Below are 21,857 nucleotides of genomic sequence, written 5' to 3'. Positions count from 1 at the left end.
TGAAGAATAGGAAATTACGTATTTTCTTCTCTGAAATCCTCCAGGGATTGGATTTTTGCACACTGACAAAGCTGCCCCCTGCTCACAGAGTCCAAGTGCGGTACTGACCAGTTCATGTTCGCAAAACACAAACTGAATTTGGGAAAGGGTTGGAATGTTAAATATTATATTTCCTCTGTAAACCTGGATGAGACTCAACCACCTCCTAAAATTATTTGCAGTTCTTAGATCACTGCCCTAAAAATAGCCATTAAGAGAAAGCTTGAGTTCTAAAATTGTGTCTTCTTGGGACACAGGGTAGACTATGAAAACTTTAAATTTCTTAAGAGATATTAAGGTGCTTAAGGTTTTTTAGCTGCTATGTCTTTTTATTATTTTTATTAATGTTTAGTAACAAAGGCATTGAGGCGTCTTGTTATTAGTAAAAAGCTTGAGCAAATGCCTGATTGCAAAGATCCTCTGAAATATCCACCCATCTTTTACTGTTTGTGAAACACAGGTACAGCAACACAGGATGATGGTTTGTGACCCTTTTGGAGCAAAACTTGATGAATATTTTAAAATACTTAAAACCAGCACCTCACCACCTGACCCTGGCCACTCAGGCACCTCCCTTCCTGGGTGGCGTCTGGAGGGATGCTCTCCAAGTGCAGGATAGCTTCTGCACCCTGGGGTGGGAGGGGCAGGAAAGGGCATCAGCCCCTCTTCACCTTTGACTGCAGCAAGTGCGGTCTCCCATTTACCGTGAGCCTTCTTCCCTGCAGCGCCTGTACAGGTCGGGGGATGCGGAATCCCGACACAGGTACACCCTGGTGCCCGACCACCCCGATTTCACCAGAGCCCGCCTCAACGCCCTGCATCTGAGCGACGTAAGTGAACCGACCGTTCATGTGGTGTGTGCCCGTTTCTGTAATATGATCTGTGCCCAAATGGGATTTTTTTTTTTTTTTTTAGAAAGAATTCCTAGGAAGGGAGCTGGGAACAGAAAGCACCCTAGACTGAGAGTAGGATAAATGGCATGTATAACTTTGAGCCACTTTTCTCACTGGCCCTCAGTCTCCCCAGCTGCAAAATGGGGATGGAGCTGTGCTAGCCGACTCCTGTGGTTCTGCCAGCTCTAGCATCTCAGTGCTGGGCATGACTCCAAAGACCTCAGTCAGGTGCTGGGCTCCAGTCAGAGGAGCAGTGCCCTGGCCCCGCGGGTGTAGACGCCTGCTCTGCTTGTTCCCCGGACTCCTGTCCTTAGCCATTCAGAGCCTTGTAAGTTTGGAGACCGAGTGGCGCTTTCTCTGCTTTCTGCAGGTTAGAAAGACGCTGCAATTGTAGTCCATGGGATCCAAACACAATCCGCTCCTTTGTGCCTGAGGCTGTGGCCCCCGACACATCTGTTCCCTTGGATGTGTGCCCTTTGCATGCATCTCCAAGATGCTGTTTCCTCAGCCCGGGCTTGTTGTTGGCAGGGGTCGGAGGCCCCTGGTCGTAATAGAATAGGCGGCCGCTCTGCCGGCAAAGCTGTGATCCTGGGATAACAGGTACCGAGGCGGCAGAATCAAAAGACGCTGTCAGATCAGAATAACACAGGCTGAGTGTGTCGGCCTGGGGCCGCGCGGGGCCTCCCAGAGTCCGGCCATTCTTCCCGCCCTGGCCCGGCCATTGTGTCCTGGGGCTCCGTGCAGATCAACAGCTGCTGCTGCTCACCCCAGAGGTAGCCGCCTCGCAGGGGTCGGCAAGAGGCGCCTTCTAGTTAGCCTGTGTGTTAGTTTGTTGCGTTTGTAAAGCCCTGTGGGATCCCACGCGGTGAATGTGCTGCTGCTTTGTAAATATGAGTTATTATGACCATTTGATGCTTTTGAGGGATGCGCAGGCGATAATTTTAGAACAGCAGCTCTGGTGGGCTGACCTCCATCTGGGGAAGCGGGACCTCCCCCTCAGTGGAGCTCGGACAAAACATCTATCTCATTAATGCTTCAAGGATGGGGGAAGGCCAGGCCTTCATGTGAGGAACTCCTGGAGGCCCATCGCCCTGGACACTGGGATAGAAGTGCCATTCCTTCGGGGGCCCGACTTAAGGAGGACAGCCACCCCGTGCTGGTGGCAGAGGCATCCTTCCTTCCACAAGGGGTGCCAGTCTGCAAAGTCCCGGAGCTGAAATTAGCCGCCAGGGCACGCGGGTATGGAGGACTCATGAACCTCTTTTGAAAGAGCACTTCTTCGGGGGCGTGTAGGATATGCACAATTGGATCAAGTGCTCTGTGAGGAAGATGTGGAGGGAAAGTGACCTTCCTGGGCAAAGAAAGCCATAGAGATGTGTAAGGCAGCCGAAATAACTAAAAATCAAATGACTCTAATGTGTGAGGATGAGGGCAAAGCTGTGCCCACTGTGATAAAGAAGAGGAACGCCCAGGGTTCCAAATCAAAGAGCCTGCGGAATCTAAAGACTCCCAGTGGCAAGGCAAAAACCTCAACAGAATTAAAAAAAAAAAAAAAAACCTCAGGGAGGAAGCAATGACAATCAAGCAAATAGTATACAGAGAGAAGTAGGGTGGGGAGACAGGGAGCCAGCGCCTCGGGCAGAACCCCAATTTGGGCCTGCCCTTGAGTTGACTCCCATGTGGTGCAGTGGTAAAGAATCCGCCTGCCAACGCAGGAGACATAAGAGACGCGGGCGGGTTCGATCCCTGGGTTGGGACTATCCCCTGGAGGAGGAAATGGCAACCCGCTCCAGTATTCTTGCCTGGAGAATCCCATGGACAGAGGAGCCTGGGGGGCTACAGTCCATTGGGTGGCAAAGAGGTGGCCAGGACTGAGCGCCTGCACCATACTTACACTTGAGTTGACCCCCAGTTACAGAGACTCGGAGGCTGGGGTGCCTTGACACCAAAGCAGGGTGACCTTGGAGTTCGATGCTGTGAAAAGATTGGTGTTGTTTCCTAGCCCAGATCTGGTGGAGAATCTCACTAGGAAGGCGCTGACAGACCGCTTTCCAGGGAACGATAAGGGTTTTGACTCTCCGTCCTAGTCTAATTAATTTGTACGACCATCAAAACAAGGAAACGCAATGCTAGAGGGGCTGGTTGTCTGTCATGATCTGAATTCCGCCTCACCTTCTACATACCTCTCAGTCCTTCCCCGCTAAACTCAACGATGACCCAGGAAATCTAATCCTTTGGGCCCTGTGTGCGATCTGCTAATGAGGTGATGACCTTAGCGATGATTAGTTCTCTATTTCTAGGTGCATCAACAGAGTAGGCATTTGGCTTCTGGTTTGTAATGTTGGGACTGGAAGAAGTGATGAAGGTAAAGGTGATGATGAGCAGCAGGACTTAACAAACAGTGAGCTCCACCACGCTTGGCTCAAGCTTTCCATGGTCCCCTCTAGTTCCAGGCTCGGTTGTGGGGTGGCATGAGGGCACTCTGCTTTTTTCTCTGCCACTCTTCCTCTGCTTAATCCCCCCAATCCCCTGTAGAACAGAGTCTCAGCCTTGACCTCTATTTCCAAGTGACAAAAGTAAGGTTCTTAAGGGCCCCTGACCTGCATGGCTCTGAGATGCGGGAGCGACCAAAACGGTCTGGGCTGTCACTTTGCCATCTGCTGGCGATCGCCTCACCTGCTGTCTCCCTTCTCTGCGACAGAATAAAGGACAGCCTTCCGCTGGGATCTCCAGATGACTCCTTTCATGGAGCCATTCCCTTATCTTGAAAAAAAAAAATATATATATGAGCTACATGAAGGCACGGGCGGTTTTGATGCCTCCGTAGGTGATGTGGGTCTACCTGAGGACTAAGAGGATGTGATTACAGACTCCCGGAGGGTGTGCAAGAACAACTTGAAAGGCAGAGAAATAAAAGAGGACGATGTGAAATGCAGGGGTCAGGAACTCGGTCAGGTTTCTGACGATCAATTTAATTCAGGTGAAGGCTCTCCTCTCGGTGCAGACACCAGGAGGGCATGGGGGCTGCAGCACGCTTCACGGGGATAATGTGACGTGGCATCAAGGTGGCCCAGGGGCCCCCAGGAAGTGAGTGGAGCCCGTGAACATGAGGGTACCAGGACCCAAGGAATAGAACCAGCAGCATGTGGGGAGAAACAGGGTTCTTTAACTTTGCATTCTGGCAGCTGGAAGCTGCAAACTTGAGGTGCTGGAGTGAAAGCAAAGACAGGAAGAAGGGGGACGGCGCATCTGGTGCCCACAGGGTGTAGCAAATCAGCCAGACCCTGAGACCCACAAGAGCAGGGCCTGATGCTCAGGCTTTGGCTGGGTGTTTAGAGCCAAAGCCCTTCATGGCCAGAGCTGGGGAGGTCCTCAGGGTGGCCGTGGGGCCATGGGCTCTGCCATCTGGGCGCCAGCAAGACAGAGGGTACCTGTATAGGAATTACTCCCTCTGAGAACTAGCAGACATGGAGGCATGGAGCTGCCCATTCACCTCTCACTCATTTCTTTGTTTCCCCAACTAGAAAGTCTACAGGCACTCCTGGGAGCAGACCCGGGCTGGCGGCTACGACTTCAGGCTGGATGCCATCCCATTCCAGACGGCACGGGCATCGAGGGAAATCGCCAGTGATGTAAGACCTCACGTTCCCTCCCTGCCTCTGTCTCTGATAGCTGTCACTCTGGTTTCCCCAGTTCTGTTGAAAGGCAGACCACTGGGAGCCAAAGCTGAGAAAGTATTTCAAGTGGAAGGAATAAAAGTTGGCCTCATTTTCTAGCATCTCAGCCAGAAATTTGGAATTAGGGAAGGTCTTATTCCTACTTCCTCTCCTTCCAGAGAGGCATTCTTAAACATTGATGCATGTGGACAGAAACTAGAAATCAGTTAGCAGAAGACTGATTGGACAGAAACTAGGAATCAGTTAGCAGAGGACTGATTTGTTGACCTTCAATAAAGGGACCTTTTTTTTCAAAGCTGAAGTGCACTATGGGATAGAAAGAGATTGGGTTTCCCGCCTAGATTGACTTGAGTTCAGATCCTGCCTCAGTTGCTTAGGAGTTGGCTCTGTGGTCTTGAGCAAGTCGCTTAAATCCTCTGAACTAAAATTTCTCCTATGAAATAGAGATCTAATATTTGTCTCTATTGGTGACAGGATTGATGTAGAGAGAGTGAAAGTCGCTCAGTTGTATCCAACTCTTTGCCACCCCATGAACTATACAGTCCATGGAATTCTCCAGGCCAGAATACTGGAGTGGATAGCCTTTCCCTTTTCCAGGGGATCTTCCCAACCCAGGGATAGAACCGTGGTCTCATGCATTGCAGGTGGATTCTCTACCAGCTGAGCCAGCAGGGAAGCCCGGGATTGATGTAGGAATGTAACCAAAATGGTTCAGTGTCGTGTACAGAGCAAGGGGACAAAGCATGGCAGCTGTTATTATCGAAGAGGAAGACATCACTAACTAGATAGGAAGACATCACTAACTAACTAACATCACTAACTAACTAACATGGTCATTCATGAACAACTTGTCACTGGTTCAAAGTGAAACAAGTATAGAAACCAAGCATTTAGCAACACTTAGCAATGAGATATTCTGGCCTCCAAGCTTGAGATGGGTGGACTCCTCTGGCTGAGCAGAATAGAGGCCAGTTTGGGTTTATCAAATGCACCTGGTACTTTTTACATACTAATCACAGGCTTCCCAGATGGTGCTAGCGGTAAAGAACCCGAGTGCCAATGCAAGAGACATAAGAGATGCGGTTTGATCCCTGGGTGGGGAAGATCCCCTGGAGGAGGGCACGGCAACCCACTCCAGTATTTTTGCCTGGGGAATCCCATGGACAGAGGAGCCTGGCGGCTACAGTCCATGGGGTCACACAGAGACAGACACGACTGAAGTGATTTCACACACATGCAATCACAGGCAGAAGGACCACATACTGGACTTCGATGGACTGGAAATTTTAAAAAGCAAAACAAAGTGACTCAGTCCCGTTTTTCACTATGCATGGTTTGAGGAGCACTGAGTTGGGTCCCTGAAAGCTGGAAAGAATCAAAGGATGAGTGGCTGCTGATAGAATGCGTGCACTCCTTAGCTGCTGGGTTAACTGATAGCACAGCAATACCGTCACCTGCCACTGGGTGGACGTGAGCCTGTGCGGGACATGAAGCTCAGCCCCTCTTGCTGAATCCTTTCAAGATCCCGTGGGGTGGAGGTTCCCGCACCCATTTTCACACCCATTTTACCAAGTGGGGAGACCAAAGCTCAGAGAGACTCAGTAACTGACCCGAAGCCACACAGCTAAAGGAAACAGAGGGAAACCTGGATCCCAGCCCTATTTGAATCCAAAGCGGTGCCCTTGACCCACTGCTGAACTTCTGCTGAGAATCCCGAGGGCTGGCCCTGGAGGGAAGGGGGGCACCCATGACCACCTCTCTGCTCCTTTGCGCTGCAGTTCCGGTACAAAGAGGCCTTCCTACGGGACCGGGGCCTGCAGATTGGGTACCGCAGCATCCACGACGACCCGAGGATGAAGCATTTCCTCAGCGTCGGCAGACTCCAGAGTGACAACGAGTACAAGAAGGACTTCGCCAAGAGTCGGTCCCAGTTCCACAGCCGCCCAGACCAGCCCGGCTTCCTCCAGGCCAAGAGGAGCCAGCAGCTGGCCAGCGATGTGCATTACAGGCAGCCCCTGCCCCAGCCCACCTGCGACCCGGAGCAGCTGGGCCTGAAACACGCGCAGAAGGCCCACCAGCTGCAGAGCGATGTGAGCTGCCCTCCCCTCAGGCCTAGGCCCTGCCTCTGGTTCTCTTCATCGGAGGTGTCCATAATCCCACGTCCCGTGTTACTCTCAGGGAGGAGCTGGGCTGCGATAGAACCTAAGAGACCTGAGATGATAGTGCCAGAAGAAATGACAAGAATCCCAGTGTATTGAGTCCTTCCTGTGGGCCAGGCTCCATGCCAAATGCTTTCCATGCTGTGCCTCGTGGCTCTCACAACCAGCCGGTTTACAGATGGGGAACCGGAGGCTTAGAGCCATGAGGTCACTTACTCAGGATCCTATGGCAATCAGTAGCAGGTCTGGAATCTGAGCCCCATATGGCTTAATGTGAGAGCCCAAGATCTTGATTGCTATGCCTTAGTCTTTCCAGGGCTTTCCAGGTGGCGCCAGTGGTAAAGAACCTGCTTGCCTGTACAGGAGATGTGAGAGACACAGGTTCAATCGCTGGGTCAGGAAGATTCCCTGGAGAAGGGCATGGCAACCCACTCTAGTATTCTTGCCTGGGAAATCCCATGGACAGAGAAGCCTGATGGGCTACAGTCCGGCAAAGAGTCAGACATAACTGAAGCGACTTAGCACGTACACACTCTTTCCAAGGGATCTTAGTAGTCAGCAGCCTGGGCCCTTTATCTCTGAGAGGCAACTGAAGCCCCTAAATGGGAAATGACTTCCTTAAGGTTACAGGGCAGGTCTAGATAGGAGCTCGGTCTTGAACCCTCACTGCAGCCGCCTGGAGTAGAGCAATGCAGAGCACAGCGCTATGCCGGCCTGACCCAGCACAGCGCATCCCCAGTGCCAAGGAGCTCCTGCGTAAGGCAGCTTGGCTCCCACGTCCTGGTTTCACTAACAACATAGTCCCCAGGGCAGCCTTTTTAAGCCTCTCCACTCTAGGCCCTGCTGACCTATTCCTCTTGCCTCCCTTGTTCCCCCAAGGTCAAGTACAAATCAGACTTGAACCTGACCAGAGGTATTGGCTGGACACCTCCTGGCTCCTACAAAGTGGAAATGGCTCGGCGGGCTGCAGAACTGGCCAACGCGAGGGGCCTGGGTCTCCAAGGGGCTTACGTAAGTAGCGGGCTGGCAGGCAAGGCCACGGGGGAAAGGCGAACTCAATTGTTTCTTTTCAAACTTTATTTTTGGCCAAAGGTTAGCTGGCTCTAAAGATGCGTGCAATGCAGCTCAGGCAAGGCGCCTAATTTCATGGGTCTGAGATGACCAGGCGGATGACACCTGGGTTAAACTTCCTGCGGGGTTTTGTCTGAAGTCACAGCCATTAGTTCTTCGGAGGCGAGCGTGCCGGGGCTACATCAATCCTGGCCACGCGGGCCAGGCTGTGCTGACTGCTTGCTCGTTACATACGCGGAAGGGGTCAGAGCCGTGCTGTCTACCACAGTCTGGGTTTTGAACCCTACTTTGTTCAGAAGAAAGGCGCCCCGTCTAAATGAGAGATGGGCTCTGCTTCTTTCTCTTTCTTGCCGTGAGGTTCCTTTTTCTTGGGGAGGATGGAGGAGGGAGAAAGGAAGGAGAGGGCGAGCTTTTTAGACAGCTTGTCTTGTGGGAGCTTCCGCTTCACTCAGGGAGGTGTGTTTGGTTTCTGCAGGGGGGGCCGGAGGCTGTGGAGCCCAGAGATGATCAGAGCGGGTTTGTAAACCCAGATGCCACCGAGATTCTGCACGTCAAAAGGAGGAAGGCCCCGCTGTTCTGAGTGGGAGGCATCCACCCTTGGTTCTTGGGAGAGAAGCTGGAGAGGAGATCTGCACACCAGAGACATGGCTTCAGTCGGAGCCAGCTGTGAAAATGGCGCCCCTGCCCGAGCCCTCCTTTATTAAAATAACAGCTCCATGAAAATGGGTGGAGAATGTTGTGTTTTGTCCTCTGTCTAACACCTAGCAGTGGGTGGCTGGCCCTGTTGTGCACCTTGAGTGTCTGAGGAATAAAGACGTAAAGGTGACCCCCACCGATGCTGAGCCGTCTGAAAGCTCTCACTTGCCAGTGTCCCAGGTGAAGGCAGGCTGTGAACACTGATTTTCTAGAAGCTACGATTGTTGGAAGGGAAGCAAACATTATGCACTTCAGGTTGATTCTCTCATTTCTGGGTTTCCCAGGAGGGAGCCTGAGGAAGCGGGGGCCATGCTGGTCCCAGGTGCCCTGGGCTGGGCAGCAGTGGTCTCTGCTTAGAGCCTGTGTACTCAGAGGCTCCAGGGGCCATCCATTGCTGCCCACAGGGCCTCGCCTTGTCTGGGTGTTCACAGGACGGGCTGTGAGCCTCACAAGACACCTCAGAAGCTAGCCTCCTTCTCCATGGTGGCTTTGATCCACATTAGGAATTTGGTCACTTGGGTGTAGACCCCTGGCTTCTTCCCACACTCCAGGCCCCAGCTCACGATCCCATAGATGTAGGAGGTGCCGTCCTTCTCACAGGTCAGAGGGCCTCCGGAGTCGCCCTATGGGAAAAGATGCAAGAGTCCACTTTGTGGTTCAGTATACACTCAGACACCCCCGCCTTCTGTGAGGGGATGCTGGGGGGTGAGGGGTGGGATTGTTGGCCAGCCCTGGGGAAAGTGGCAACCAGGTTCTTCCTATGCCTCATATGATGCAGTGCTCTGAAGGGAGAGCAGCAGATACCAACCTGTGTCCTAAGTCAGAGAGGGCTTGGCAGAGAAGCCATGGGGCCAGGCCCAGGTCACACCCTGACTTCCTAACCCACCGTGACTCAGTGATGCAGGTATTACTAAGGGGCTCCCGACTTCTCATTCCTTCCTGGGATCTAGCAGGGGCTGGAGGGATGCCCTGTTTGGATAGAGCACCTTCCAGGGCCCGCAGGGCACACATTGGTCAGGAAGGATGGGGTTCAGAGGCAGCATGGCCATGATGTTCAGCATGGTCTATGGGGTTAGATTTACTGGGCTCCAAGCCAGGCTGTCCATCTGCTGGCCTGTGGGGCCTCCATTTCTCACACTGTAAACCATAGGTGGCAACAGAACCCACCTGAGGGTTCTTATGAGGACTAAGGCTTGTAAGGCTTATGGGACAGTGCGTGCTTCACATTAAACCCCCAGTTAGAGTGGAGAGGAGGAGGATGGTGGGGAGGGCAGGAATGAGAACGACAGCTCTCTCACACACACGTATCTGCTCCCACTTACACACCTGGTAGGATATTTAATGAATCATTTCTTTCAATCTTAGCCACAATCTCCCAATTTTATGGATACCCTAGTTCCATTTTATAGATTAGACACTTAAGGTTGGCTAATTATTTGAGGGCAGCAGATTGAATGTTTGTGTCCTCCCTGCCCTGCTCAAATTCCTGTGTTAAAGCCTAATGTTTTATCAGAAGGTAGGGCTTTGGGGAGGTAATTAGGTTGGGAGGGTGGGGACCATGCACAGGATTAGTGCCCTTGTTGAAACCTTGTGGCTCAGTTGGTATAGAGTCCACTTGCAACGCAGGAAACCCAGATTTGATCCCTGGGTCAGGAAGATCCCCTGGAGAAGGAAATGGCAACCGAGTCCAGTATTCTTGCTTGAGACATCCCATGGACAGAAAAGCCTGGTGGGCTACAGTCCTTGGGGTTGCAAAGAGTTGGACACAACTGAGTGACCAAGCACGCATGCAGAAGGGACCTAGAGAGCTCTCTCTCTTTCTGCCACATGAGGACACGATGAGAAGTTGGCAGTCAGAGAGGGTCCCACTGGAACCATGCTGGCACCCTGATCTCAGTCTTCTAGCCTCCAGGACTGTGAGAAACGTCTGTTGTTTAGCCACCCAGTCTAGGTCACTTATATAGAAGCCCAAGCTGACTAAGCCATTCAGTGACTGACAAAGGTCACAAAGTAAAGGACAGAAGCAGGTTTCAAACCTTTGACTGTCTTTTTAAAATCCTGCAATCTGTTTCCTTATCCATCTTCTAGGGACTCAGGGAAAATCACTCCCATCTGCCCACACCCTTCCTTTAAGTAGGTAGATACCTTGGAAAAGGACAGAGGGTCACGGGAGAGCCACAGACCCTGAGAGTGACCATGATTTCCCATCCCAAAGCAGGCTCGAGGCTGCAGATCACTGTTGAGTTTCTTTGTAGGGAGGACCTCAGGTTTGAGTGTGCCCATGCTTGCCCCCCAAAGTCCTGTCTGGAGGTGGGTGTCAGGCAGGATCTAAATTGGCTCTGGCCACAGAGAAGCCACTCAGCCAATTAGTGTATTAGGGCTAAATCTCCTTCCCCCTTCACACACACACATTTAAATCCTAATGGTGACTCAATATTGTGAATTCTGTGGCCCCTCATCTTTCTCTTTCTAACCACTGGTCTTTGCAAATGTCCCCTGCTTATTGGGATTTGCAGACAAGCTGCCCAGCGCTGAGGGCAGAAACACCCTCTTCACATTTTAGCGCAGAGGAGCAAGTTCTTGCTCTGCACTTCCCACCCAGGAGCTGTGGACCAAGATAATTTCTCTAAGCATCTGTACAATGGCAACAGTGACCTCCCTCACCAGACGGGTCAGAATCAAAGTCAACAACAGCGAGCAAAGTGGCTGCGAGGGCATCGATGCTGAGCCCTCCTGGTCTGGTGTGGATTCAGGTTTGCCAGAGGACAGATGTGCCCACCTTGACTGAATGGCAAGTCTCTGTCCCTCCTCCCTGCCCGGGGCTCTAAGTGCCCTCTGTGCCCCTGTGTAAGGCCCTACTTTCTCCAAATGCCACGTGGAGTCTCCGACCTGGCAGGAGTCTTGTCCAGGCTTCTGGAGGTTTCCTGCACAAATCATGTTGTCGTCGACTGAGTGGTCATAGAGTTGGCGGGAGTTGCATATTGTGTTGCTGATCAGCTTGACCTTGGCATCCAGGAGCTGGCGGGACCCTTCTCCTGAGGGGCAGAGAACAGATGTTGCCACTGTAGAGACCAGGGTGGAACCTGCCCCACCAGAAATCAGCAGTGGTCAGAAGAGGGCCACCTGCCCCAAGTTCAGGCAGTAGGGGTTTTTCTAGGACATGGGGAGAGAAGCCTACTTGAAATGATCCTTGCCTTCCATTATTAAGAACAAGATTAGAAGGGAGGGAAATCTATTTTGAGTATTTGAGAGTCACTTAAGATACTACTCCTGAATTTCCATATTACAGGGCACATGCATTGGAAGGACTGATGCTGAAGCTGAAATTCCAGTACTTTGGCCACCTGATGGGAACAGCCAACTCATTGGAAAAGACTCTGATGCTGGGAAAGGAGGAAGGCAAAAGGAAAAGAGGGCAGCCGAGGATGAGATGGTTGGATAGCATCATCTGCTCAATGGACATGAATTTGAACAAACTCTGGGAGATAGTGAAGGACAGGGAAGCCTGACATGCTGCAGTCCATGGGGTCGCAAAGAGTTGGACACAACTTGTCAGTACTATATCTACCTAGGAAAGGAGGAAATTCTCCATGGATGCAAGATCAATACCTGGTGAAAGTCAAGGAGCTAGGGGCTAGGGCCAAGGACAGATATGGAGATCAGAGGAGACTGTGAAAGTGATGAGATTTAACTAGAGCTAGAAAGATGGTCAGGAAGATACCCTGGAGTGGGAAATGGCAACCCACTCCAGTGTTCTTGCCTGGAAAATCCCACAGACATTGAAGCCTGGTGGGGTTGCAAAGAGTCTGACATGACTGAGCACATACACAGAAAGCTGGGGCAATCTCTTTCTTTTGATAAGTCATTTTGAACATAACGCTGATTTCTAGTCCTGGAGGGCAGTTGAATGTGACCCTTTCTTGTCTGGTGGATGTAAGTTACCTGCGTGTCAGGAGGATGCATGGCCAGACTCACCTGTTTCTGTGACACCCCAGCCGGAGATAGAGCACTCAGTCCCAGAGGGAAAGGGACCATCGGGCAAACAGACAGTTTTCACATATTTGGATTCCAGGGCACAATGACCATCCACTGGCTTTAGCTTGAGCAAGGCTAGGTAGAGAGAGGGGAAATGGGTGACAAAGCCCTCTCTGTCAAAGAAGCATCAGCTTCAGCTTGATTGGAAGGTGGTTGTAGGAAAACCCCACTCCCAATACCCCAAATTCTTCTGTTATCATTTCATGCTTTTAACCTTCACCTGGGGAGGAGTCATAACACTTCAGGCTGAGAGTAATGCTAAGAAACAATAACTGAGTTTGAAATCATTTCGAATACCATTTTGGAAAAACAGGCTTTAAGAGGGGGGAAAGATGTTGAGGACAGAAGAGCCCAGTCGGCACCCATCCAAAGGGTCGCACAGAGTCAGACACGACTGAAGCAACTTAGCACGCGTGCACAGTGTTGAGGAGGGAGAGTGAGAAGTGTATGAATGAAGAAATAAGATACAGAACTAAGGAGAAAGAAGCATAAGTACATCATTGCCTACCAGGTGCCAGATGTACATGGGATACATGTACATCATGTCACTTAGCACACAGGAAGTGAACAGCTGGACATCAGTGTCCCTGTTTCACAGAAGAGGGAATTGAGACTTAGAAGGGTGAAACCGGTTAGAAAGTGGGGGAGTAGGGATTCAAGACTGAGCTCTGCACAGCACACCGTTCTTTGCATCGGATGTTCCTTCCCCTCAGTTTAAAAGTTTGTGCACATTTATCTGCAACACTAACATAGACCTTTCAGAACTAAAACGCCCTGGAAGAAATGCTCTACCTTACAGGGTCTATGAAAGACCTGCGCAGAGCACCTTCCAGAACCAAGCCTCAACTTTCTTTCAGTAGAGAAATCCACCCAGGACAAGAGAAGCGGGAAAGCCACCATAGAAGAGAAGAGACTTGCCAATATCGTTGTAGGGAATGTCGTCTATTTCAATATAGTGGCTGTACTTGAAAATCTTCTGCACCCCAAAGCTCTGCTCATGGAATTCCGTCTTCGTCAGGTCCTGATCTCCAAGTACCACTTTCAGATATTTGGTTTTTATCCTGAAAGAGGAAAGTATAATGATCAGGAACTAGTCCTGGAATTTGAGAGGCTGGAGCCACACCCATGAACTGTGTGACCTTTGACAGATGACCTGACTTCTCACCCGGTGGCATCCTCATCTGTAATCATGGTCTTGCTCACAGAGCTCTCCTGCAGGTCATTCAGCAGTCAGTTTTGAGGCTTGACTGTCATAACACATGTAATGCATGTGGTAAGCATTCTACACACAGGAGCTTTCTTCTGTTGTCTGGTTTTAAGGAGATACACTTCTGCCCTTGGAGCTAGATCAGACCCCCTAGTCCTGCCAGAGTTGTCAAGATGCTGATCAGATGGGAAGGGGACAGCACCCCCTGGGGATTCTGGCCACCCTGGCCTCTGCTCGCAGCAGGCACTTACTCAGTGCAGTGGGCAGCAGTCAGCACCCAGCACGGGTGGATCAGCACCCCCCCACAGTAGTGGCCCTGGGGCATGGAGACGGTCAGTCGTAGTGAGGTCTGCAGGGATGCCTGCCACGGATGCTTGCCCGCCGTGCTCTTAAAGCCTCCAAAGATCCTCTTGACCTTCTTCTCTGCTATCTCGGTCCTCCCGCAGGACCCAAACTCAGGAAACTTGGTCAAGGGCTCAGCGGGTCTTCCCTCTGGGTTGGCAACGTCTGTGAAACACAGAGAAATAAATCACACTTCCACCCTCCCTCTAGGTTCTCAGAAGGACCTTATCAGAGGTATGGCTCTGCCTTAGAAGCTGAGCTAGTGTCCAGAGCTAAGAGACCGTACTGGTGCATACAGGATGAGCACATGCCACTAACATTTGTTGGCAGAATTCCCTGATGGTCCAGTGGTTAAGACTCCGTGCTCTCACTGCTAAAGGCCCAGGTTCAATCCCTGGTCGAGGACGGAAGATCCCACAAGTCCACTCGGTATAGTGAAAAAAAAAAAAAAAAAAACACCTGCATGCTTATACATACCCTTAAAAAATTGTTGAGCACATTGATTAACACAAAGCAAGTCTATAGAATTAATGATGAAGATACTGCTTTTTCCTTCTTATTTTGATGTGCATACAAACACATAGAAATGTGTATGATTTATATATGGAATCTAAAAAATACAACGAATTAGAGAATATAACAAAAAAGAAGCAGACTTGGATACAGAGTATGAACTAGTGCTTAGCAGTGGGGAGACAGGGAGGAGAGGCAAGACAGGGATTAAAAGGAACAAACCATTAGGTATACAATAAACTACAGGGGGTGATTTCATTGTACAACAGGGGGAATATAGCCCATATTTTATAATAACTATAAGTATAGTTCAACATTTAGAAATTGTGAATCCTTCTAGTATATACCTGTAACTTACATTAACACTGTATAGCAAGAGTATTTCAATAAAACATGTGCAAATAAGTATCAATATAGAAATCCATCTCTGGTAGTTTAGTTGCTAAGTTGTGTCCAACTCCTTGGACTGTAGCCCACCAAGTTCCTCTGTCCGAGGGATTTTCCAGGCAAGAATACTGGAGTGGGTTGCCATTTCCTTCTCCAGGGGATCTTCCAGACCCAGGAATCAAACACAGGTCTCATGCATTGCAGGCAGATTCTTTACTGAACTCCAGGTATGTATTTAACTATGTTAATGCATGCATAGATTTTTGAAGGCTTTTTTGGTGCCTAAGGGAAGATACCCAGATGACAGAGTTGGGTAGATGAGACATTTGCCCAGATTATTGTCAATCAAAGGAAAGAGCAATAAGAGTTGTAGGGTGGTGCCCAGTCTATTTCATGAGGTTTGTAAGGAGTGAAAGGTAAGGCTTCACTTGGTAGGTCATGGAGGACTTTCTGGAGGACTGATTGAAAGTGACAGTTGCCCAGTCATGTCTGACTCTGTGACCCCACAGACTGTAGCCAACCAAGATCCTCGGTCCATGGAATTCTCCAGGCAAGAATTCTAGAGTGGGTAGCCACTCCCTTCTCCAGGGGATCTTCCTGACCAAGGGACTGAACGCAGCTCTCCTGCACTGCAGGTGGATTCTTTACCATTTGAGCCAGGAGGAGTGATTACTTGGGGTGATTCTCAAAGAATGGCTAGATATGGACAAGAGCGAACGAGGGACAGAGCAAAGGCACAAAAATGAAACTGGTCAGGGAAGCAATTCCACTGATCAGGGCAGGAGGGTGCATAGCTTCAGATGTGGGTACAGAAGGGGACCAAGGCAGACTTTTAGAAAGACTGTGAAGCTGGAACTCAGTCCATGTTGCATCCTGATAGGCTGTGGAGGCTCAGCCAGTGTTTGATCCCCACTGTACGCTGAAGCCTGGCATAGCGCCTGGCATACGGCATGCAAGCGGCCAGTATTTGCTGAATGCACTGACTGGGAGCCGGGAGGCCTGAGTCTGCAAAGCTGTCCAGGTCTGCTTGACCTGGGAGCAGAGGGTCGGGGAGCTGGGTTGCCACCAGGTTGGCAAATGGTGAAGCAGGTGTGAAGGGAGAGTAAACGTGGGGGAGAAAGAGAGTTCCAGGAATTTCTGTGGATCTACCACCTCCCCACTACCAGACCTCCAGATAGCCACGGTCTTACCTAAGGCAGAGCAGGCGGGGACATCACAGTACTCCCATTTCACCTTCACATTGTTTACTTTAATGAAACACCAGGGCTTTTTGTCTCCATCTGGGTTTCTAAAAAAACAAACAACAAAGTAAGCCGGGGTTGAGGCTTGGTGAACCCACTGGACTTCATTAAAGGACCTTTAGGTAAAAGAGTATCAAGTTCTTGCACCCTCTGCCCACCCCCCATACCCAGAGCTAACTTCCATTCCAGTCCTCCAACAGGTTAGCAAATCTTGGCATATACGCGTGGTTATAGCTCTGGGACCAAGTTAACTTCTGGAGGGGAATCTCAATAACCAGAAAGTAGTTCACAAACTTTATGCCAGATCCACAAGACACAAATTGTTTTGCAGGAAAATAAATGAGATCCCTATTGAAGACCCTTCTTTGTTAGGAACATGAAATAACTACAGAAACAGGGTGAGAGAAGGGCTCCTTTGCCCAAAGTTTCAAATTTGGAGCCTGAGAATTCTCTGAGAGAGGCTACCCTGCAGACAATCCCATGGAAGGAACAGCTCAAGGTCAATGAAAGTGGAAGGGAACTTGTGTGTTGTGCAAGGGAAATCCTTCTGCTTAATGGAACCAGTTGAAAGCCATACACAAAATCCCTGTTTCTATATGGAGACCATATAGAATGTCCTTGGCCTTGGTCAGACAATGAGCAGAGGGAGGAAGGCAACAGAATGGTCTGGAGGCAGCAGATGGGGAAGAAGGTAACTAGTCATCACCAGGGATGGAAATAACATTGTTCTTTTCTGGGAAAGCCTGCACGTCCTTGTGGCAGAGACTGTAAGGGTCACCAAACCTTTCATTTTCTCCTTTGATGTTCCATTTCTCCCTTGAAGTTTATGTGGGACCATGTGACTATTTCTGGTCAATGAAATACGTGTGCTCAAATGATGTGTCACTTCTAGGTTGAGGAGGTAAAAATCTCATCCTCCATGTTCCAGGCTCTCCTTGCCCTCCCTGGATATTTGAGTAACTTTGTGGAGTTACCCAACCTACATGACGCATGCAGTGTGAGTGAGAAATAAACAGTGATGTTTTCAAGCCACTGGGGTTTGGGGTTGTTCGTTAAGCAGCATAACCTAACCTATATACTGAGTTGGAAAATCTTCCTATTGATAGTAAGCTGATGAATTTCAGTGTTCCATTTCAAAATCTCTAAGCTGACTCAGGAAAACTAGGAGCAAGGGGAAGGGACAAACAAATCCTCACCCTGACAAGTAGCCAAGGCTGAGCAGAGAGGAAGGTGAGTTTTACCTGCAGAAATTGTGCTCCCCAATCCCGTGGGCCTCAGCGTCCTCCATAAACATGTTGTACTTCTCCTGCAAGAGGAGGTGGGAGTTCCAGTAAAGGCACGAGTGCTGGTGGACTGTCTTACTCACTTTCCCTCGGTAAGAGTAGCCGTCGTCAACATAGCAGTCATCAGGACCTCGGAGAGAGCAGGCAAGAATGTGAGACCTGAGGCCGACTGGCATGCCGCGCCCGGAAAGGACTTGTCAGGTGTATCAGGTGTGAGAGGACTGGCCTAAATACAGATCACCCTGAGATTCCACCACAGGTCCCAGAAAGAAGGTGGCTTGCGAATGTTCCACCTTCAACCCAGCTTGAAAACACAGAATCTCATGGGTGTGGGAGGTGGGAACTGAATTCTTTAATTTTGGCTCAAACAAGAACTGATGCACCGAGGGGCATTGAGGTAGGTGCATTGAGGACCGAGGATGCCCAGATGTATTTGACTTGCCTACATATATCCCCATTTATTACATCCTTTACATGGAGCAGGACACGCCCTATGCCCTTTGATTGGAAGGCTGAGGCAATAGCAGCGCTTGGGAATCTTGACTTGAATCCTGTTCTGCCAAGTCCCCAACAGATAAAGGATTCCAGAGGCCTCCTGTGTGGCTCTGAGATTCTGGAGAAGTGGTGGTAGAGACCCATACCTATTTCACAGAGCTTCCCCTTGAACTGGTCAGGACAGGCACAGGTGAACTTGGACCTCCGCCTCTGCCGGGAGCAGGTGCCACGGTTTTGGCAGGGATTTGGCCTGCACACAGGAACCACTGTGAACACAGGGAGTGGGTCCAGGAAGACTCTTTAGGAGGAGTTGCAGCTACATCTGAGCTGATGAGGAGATGTTGGTGGCACCTTTCTGGTGTCCATCCTTTCACAGAAGATGGGTCACCAAAGGGGAAAGAGAGACCCACTGGCATGCTAGTAAACATACACACACACCTTAAGGATGTAAACAAACATGGGTGAGACAGTATGACGGAGCCAGCAAAAGTGAGTATATAAGTAGACGGGTCATTCAGTGAGGAACAGCAAGATGCATGGACTGAGCAGGAATTTGGGGCCAGTCTGAGCTAGACTAAAACTTAGCTCTGCCCCTTGATAGCTGTGTAACCATGAGCAAGTTAGCTAACCTCTCTGAACTTCAATTTCTTCATCTGTAAAACTCTTTCTTGTAGTGTTTTTGGGAGAATGTGAGAGAGAACGTAAATCTCCTGGGACAATGCCCAACTCACAGCAGTGAATAAATACACATGACCCATTCTAGGAATAGACTCAGAGAAGGCAATGGCACCCCACTCCAGTACTCTTGCCTGGAAAATCCCATAGATGGAGGAGCCTGGTAGGCTGCAGTCGATGGGATCACTACAAGTCGGACACGAACTACGAGTCAGACACGAACTGAGCGACTTCACTTTCACTTTTCACTTCCATGCACTGGAGGAGGAAATGGCAACCCACTCCAGTGTTCTTGCCTAGAGAATCCCAGGGACGGGGGAGCCTGGTGGACTGCTGCCTATGGGGTCGCACAGAGTCGGACACGACTGAAGTGACTTAGCAGCAGCAGCAGGAATAGACTGGGGCTTACTTCCTAGAAGTGGGTTTCGAGATGATTTTTTTATGGGAAGGCACACAGACTGGTCAATTCCCACTGGACTCTCCAGGATAATGAATATGAAAAAGTCTTAGTTAAAAGGGCCATCAAAACTTTGGGTTGGTATCTGGACTTCACACAGTAGGATACTGACATCCTAAGCATAAGTCAGGGTAGAGAGAGCTTAGCATAGAACAGGCTTCCAGAACTTACCTCTGGAGCAGTCTGAACCCCTGTAAGGATGTTTGCAGGCACAGCGGTGGTAAGGAGGACTCTGAGTAATGAGACAGTCTCCCCGGCCACATGGGTTGTTTTTGCACTTGTTTTGCACTGTGGGAGAGCAATAGAGAAGTTTTGCCAAGTACAGGATGTTATTTGGGGCACATTTTACATTGAGAGGTACCTGCACAGTACAATATTTAGGAGGTGGTCCTGGAAGAGGTGGTGATGGTGACTGGTAGAGCATGTGCCCTTGTCCATGGTTCTGAAACACCATGCTACCCACCTCCCCATCCCTCACACTCCCCCCAACCCCAAGAAAATTTCCCTTATCCTTGGGTCATGGTTGATTGCTTCCCAGTTCCTTATGAGTTCCTAGTGCTCATAGCCTTTATTATTCTATCTTGATAAGCACTTTGATAACTTTAAAACTTCAAAAAATCCAAATGGATCTGCAATTTGAGTTTCTCCACTTTATAGCTGATTTTATGTTCCATTTACAATTTTGTCACTCTTCCAAGAAGTGGAGGGATAAACTCAGATGCTGTGCTTGTGCCTGATATCTCAAACCATCCTGAAGCATTTATTTAGACTTTGTAGTGTTGAAAATGATAGGACAGACTTCCCTGGTGGCCTAGGGGCTAAGATTCCATGCTTCCAGTACAGGGGGCCTGGGTTCGATTCCTGGGTTGGGAACTAGACCCCACATGCTACAATTAAGAGTTTGAATGCCACAACCAAAGAACTCACGTGCCCCAACTAAGACGCAGCACAACCAAATAAATAAATGAATATTTTTTTAAGAAAATGGTAGGAATAATTGAAAAGGGCACAGAGAAAAGAAGTCAACCTCAAAACCTTCACTGTCTCCCCCACCCCAGTTATATGGTCACTAGATAGGACAGAATCCAGGTTTTCTCTAAGGGTATAATTGGCCCCAAAGAATTCTATTCCCAATACCTTATCACCTCATGCTATGCCCACAAGAGGTCACTAAAGGCAGACACAGCTTTTATCAGAGTCTTCATGAGTGAGGATGGCAGGAAGAGAGAATCAGGCCCCTGCTGGAATCAGGCCCCAGATCTCTAATTCCTGCTCTTCTCCCAACTAGATGTGTGACCATGTACAAGTCCCCTGTGTACTCTGGTCTCCCTTTCTCTAACAGGATTGGGCCTTATGTGCCCTGAGCACCTTCCTGCTCCCCTATTTGAGAACACTGTTCTGTTGAAGTTGGTCTAAACACTCTCAACAACAGTAATAACAAGCCCTGGTCAGGATCCAGTTTTTGTCTCCTCAGTGTTCTCATCTGTGGAATGGACATATTAGTCCAATCTAACACATGGGGATGAGGACTCAGGAAGATGTTGCCTTGACCGGGCTAAGGAATCCTTTATGCATAATATAATATGTGTGGTTTTCAGCCTTTCCATGGGATTTCTGAGAGCCTTCATTAACCCCCTAGAAAGTGCCTGTTATTCAACTTGGAGGAAAGAGTGGATCTGGTGAAGGTACACTCACCATTCTGACACCTGTTTCCAGAGAAAGGGTCCGGACAGCGGCACGTGAAGGTGGCCCCACTGATGAGGCAGTCCCCACCATGTGTACAGGGGTTGGACAGGCATGGGTCTAAAGCACATGGGCAGAAGTCAAGGTTTGCAATGAAAAGCAGGCGAGACACCCCACCTTTGCTCATGGGATTTCTGCCTCCTGCCCCCAAATAAGAGAGGAACTACAGAGCCAGTGATCAGGGAAAGGGGAAAACACTTTGCCCTTAAAGATCCAGGAACACTGCCATCAGAAGGGCAGAGGGAGGGATTCGGGTTAGTAAGAGGAGAGGCGAGAAGGAATCGTGCCTGTCTCCCTCGGCCTGGCTTTGGATGGGGCCTTTCTCCTGGAGTAACTCCCCTTTCCCGTCATCACTGTCTCTCTCCTCCCAGTCTCGCTGGGAGTGCCACAGGGTCTGTCTCTGATGCTGAAGGCATTTCACAAGCCTGAAGACCTCCCCTACTCCCAGTGCCCAGGGGTGGAGGTCAGAAGTGGGGAACGAAAACCCACCCCTAATGAAACACCAGCCTTCTGAACATCAGGAAAGAAGACCAAAGGCAAGAGGGGGACAGAAGAATTGACGGCGAGGAGGAAATGACCCAGTGGCCTTCATCTTTCTTCAACTACTTGTTCAGTTAGATTTTGTCATATTTCATCTGTGCCTTTGGCTTTTCATGGCTGTCTGAATGGATCTTCCCTTGGGGAATTCTTTATCCTTCTGTTCACACACATTGTTCTTTGGTTCAGGAACTAGGATCCCTGGGCCTGGCTCTTGTTTTGATGGTCCCTTCTGATGTTCCCCTGATGCCCCGGATCTTGGCCCTGCCTTCCAGGCCACTTCGCAGTTACACAGCTTTTATTCCAGCTGCTAAGTGCTTTCCATTCCTTCTCCTGGTTTAGTCACGTGCCTGTGCTTAGGCCCCGCGTCTCATTTTCCTTTCTGTCCCTTTGCATGGTTTAAGAAG

At 49.8% G+C, this 21,857-nt stretch overlaps 2 protein-coding genes across 4 annotated transcripts in view; one reads left to right on the top strand and one right to left on the bottom strand.

Annotated features, from left to right (window-relative positions):
- Positions 1–8,562, top strand: part of LOC102396100 (nebulin related anchoring protein) — a gene marked incomplete in the record, with an annotated part of 59,214 nt that extends 50,652 nt beyond the window's left edge. The window contains 5 exon segments of the mRNA XM_045164126.1: positions 765–869; positions 4,457–4,564; positions 6,388–6,699; positions 7,648–7,779; positions 8,315–8,562. Coding sequence (XP_045020061.1) covers positions 765–869; positions 4,457–4,564; positions 6,388–6,699; positions 7,648–7,779; positions 8,315–8,419 — 762 coding nt within the window.
- Positions 8,489–21,857, bottom strand: part of HABP2 (hyaluronan binding protein 2) — a 34,810-nt gene continuing 21,441 nt past the window's right edge. For all 3 annotated transcript variants that reach the window (XM_006043971.3, XM_006043970.3, XM_025274120.2), the window contains 10 exons: positions 20,866–20,973; positions 19,342–19,458; positions 18,185–18,304; positions 17,502–17,673; positions 16,210–16,307; positions 14,029–14,284; positions 13,489–13,631; positions 12,511–12,645; positions 11,425–11,570; positions 8,489–9,158 (listed from right to left, as the gene is read on the bottom strand). In XM_006043971.3, coding sequence (XP_006044033.1) covers positions 8,994–9,158; positions 11,425–11,570; positions 12,511–12,645; positions 13,489–13,631; positions 14,029–14,284; positions 16,210–16,307; positions 17,502–17,673; positions 18,185–18,304; positions 19,342–19,458; positions 20,866–20,973 — 1,460 coding nt within the window. In that variant the 3' untranslated portion in view covers positions 8,489–8,993. The remainder of the gene's footprint in view (positions 9,159–11,424; positions 11,571–12,510; positions 12,646–13,488; positions 13,632–14,028; positions 14,285–16,209; positions 16,308–17,501; positions 17,674–18,184; positions 18,305–19,341; positions 19,459–20,865; positions 20,974–21,857) is intronic.

The sequence above is a fragment of the Bubalus bubalis genome, chromosome 23, assembly GCF_019923935.1.
Source record: "Bubalus bubalis isolate 160015118507 breed Murrah chromosome 23, NDDB_SH_1, whole genome shotgun sequence".
Classification (NCBI taxonomy): domain Eukaryota; kingdom Metazoa; phylum Chordata; class Mammalia; order Artiodactyla; family Bovidae; genus Bubalus; species Bubalus bubalis.
The sequence above is the reverse complement of the archived record's forward strand: the minus strand, read 5'-3'. Positions and strand labels throughout refer to the sequence as shown.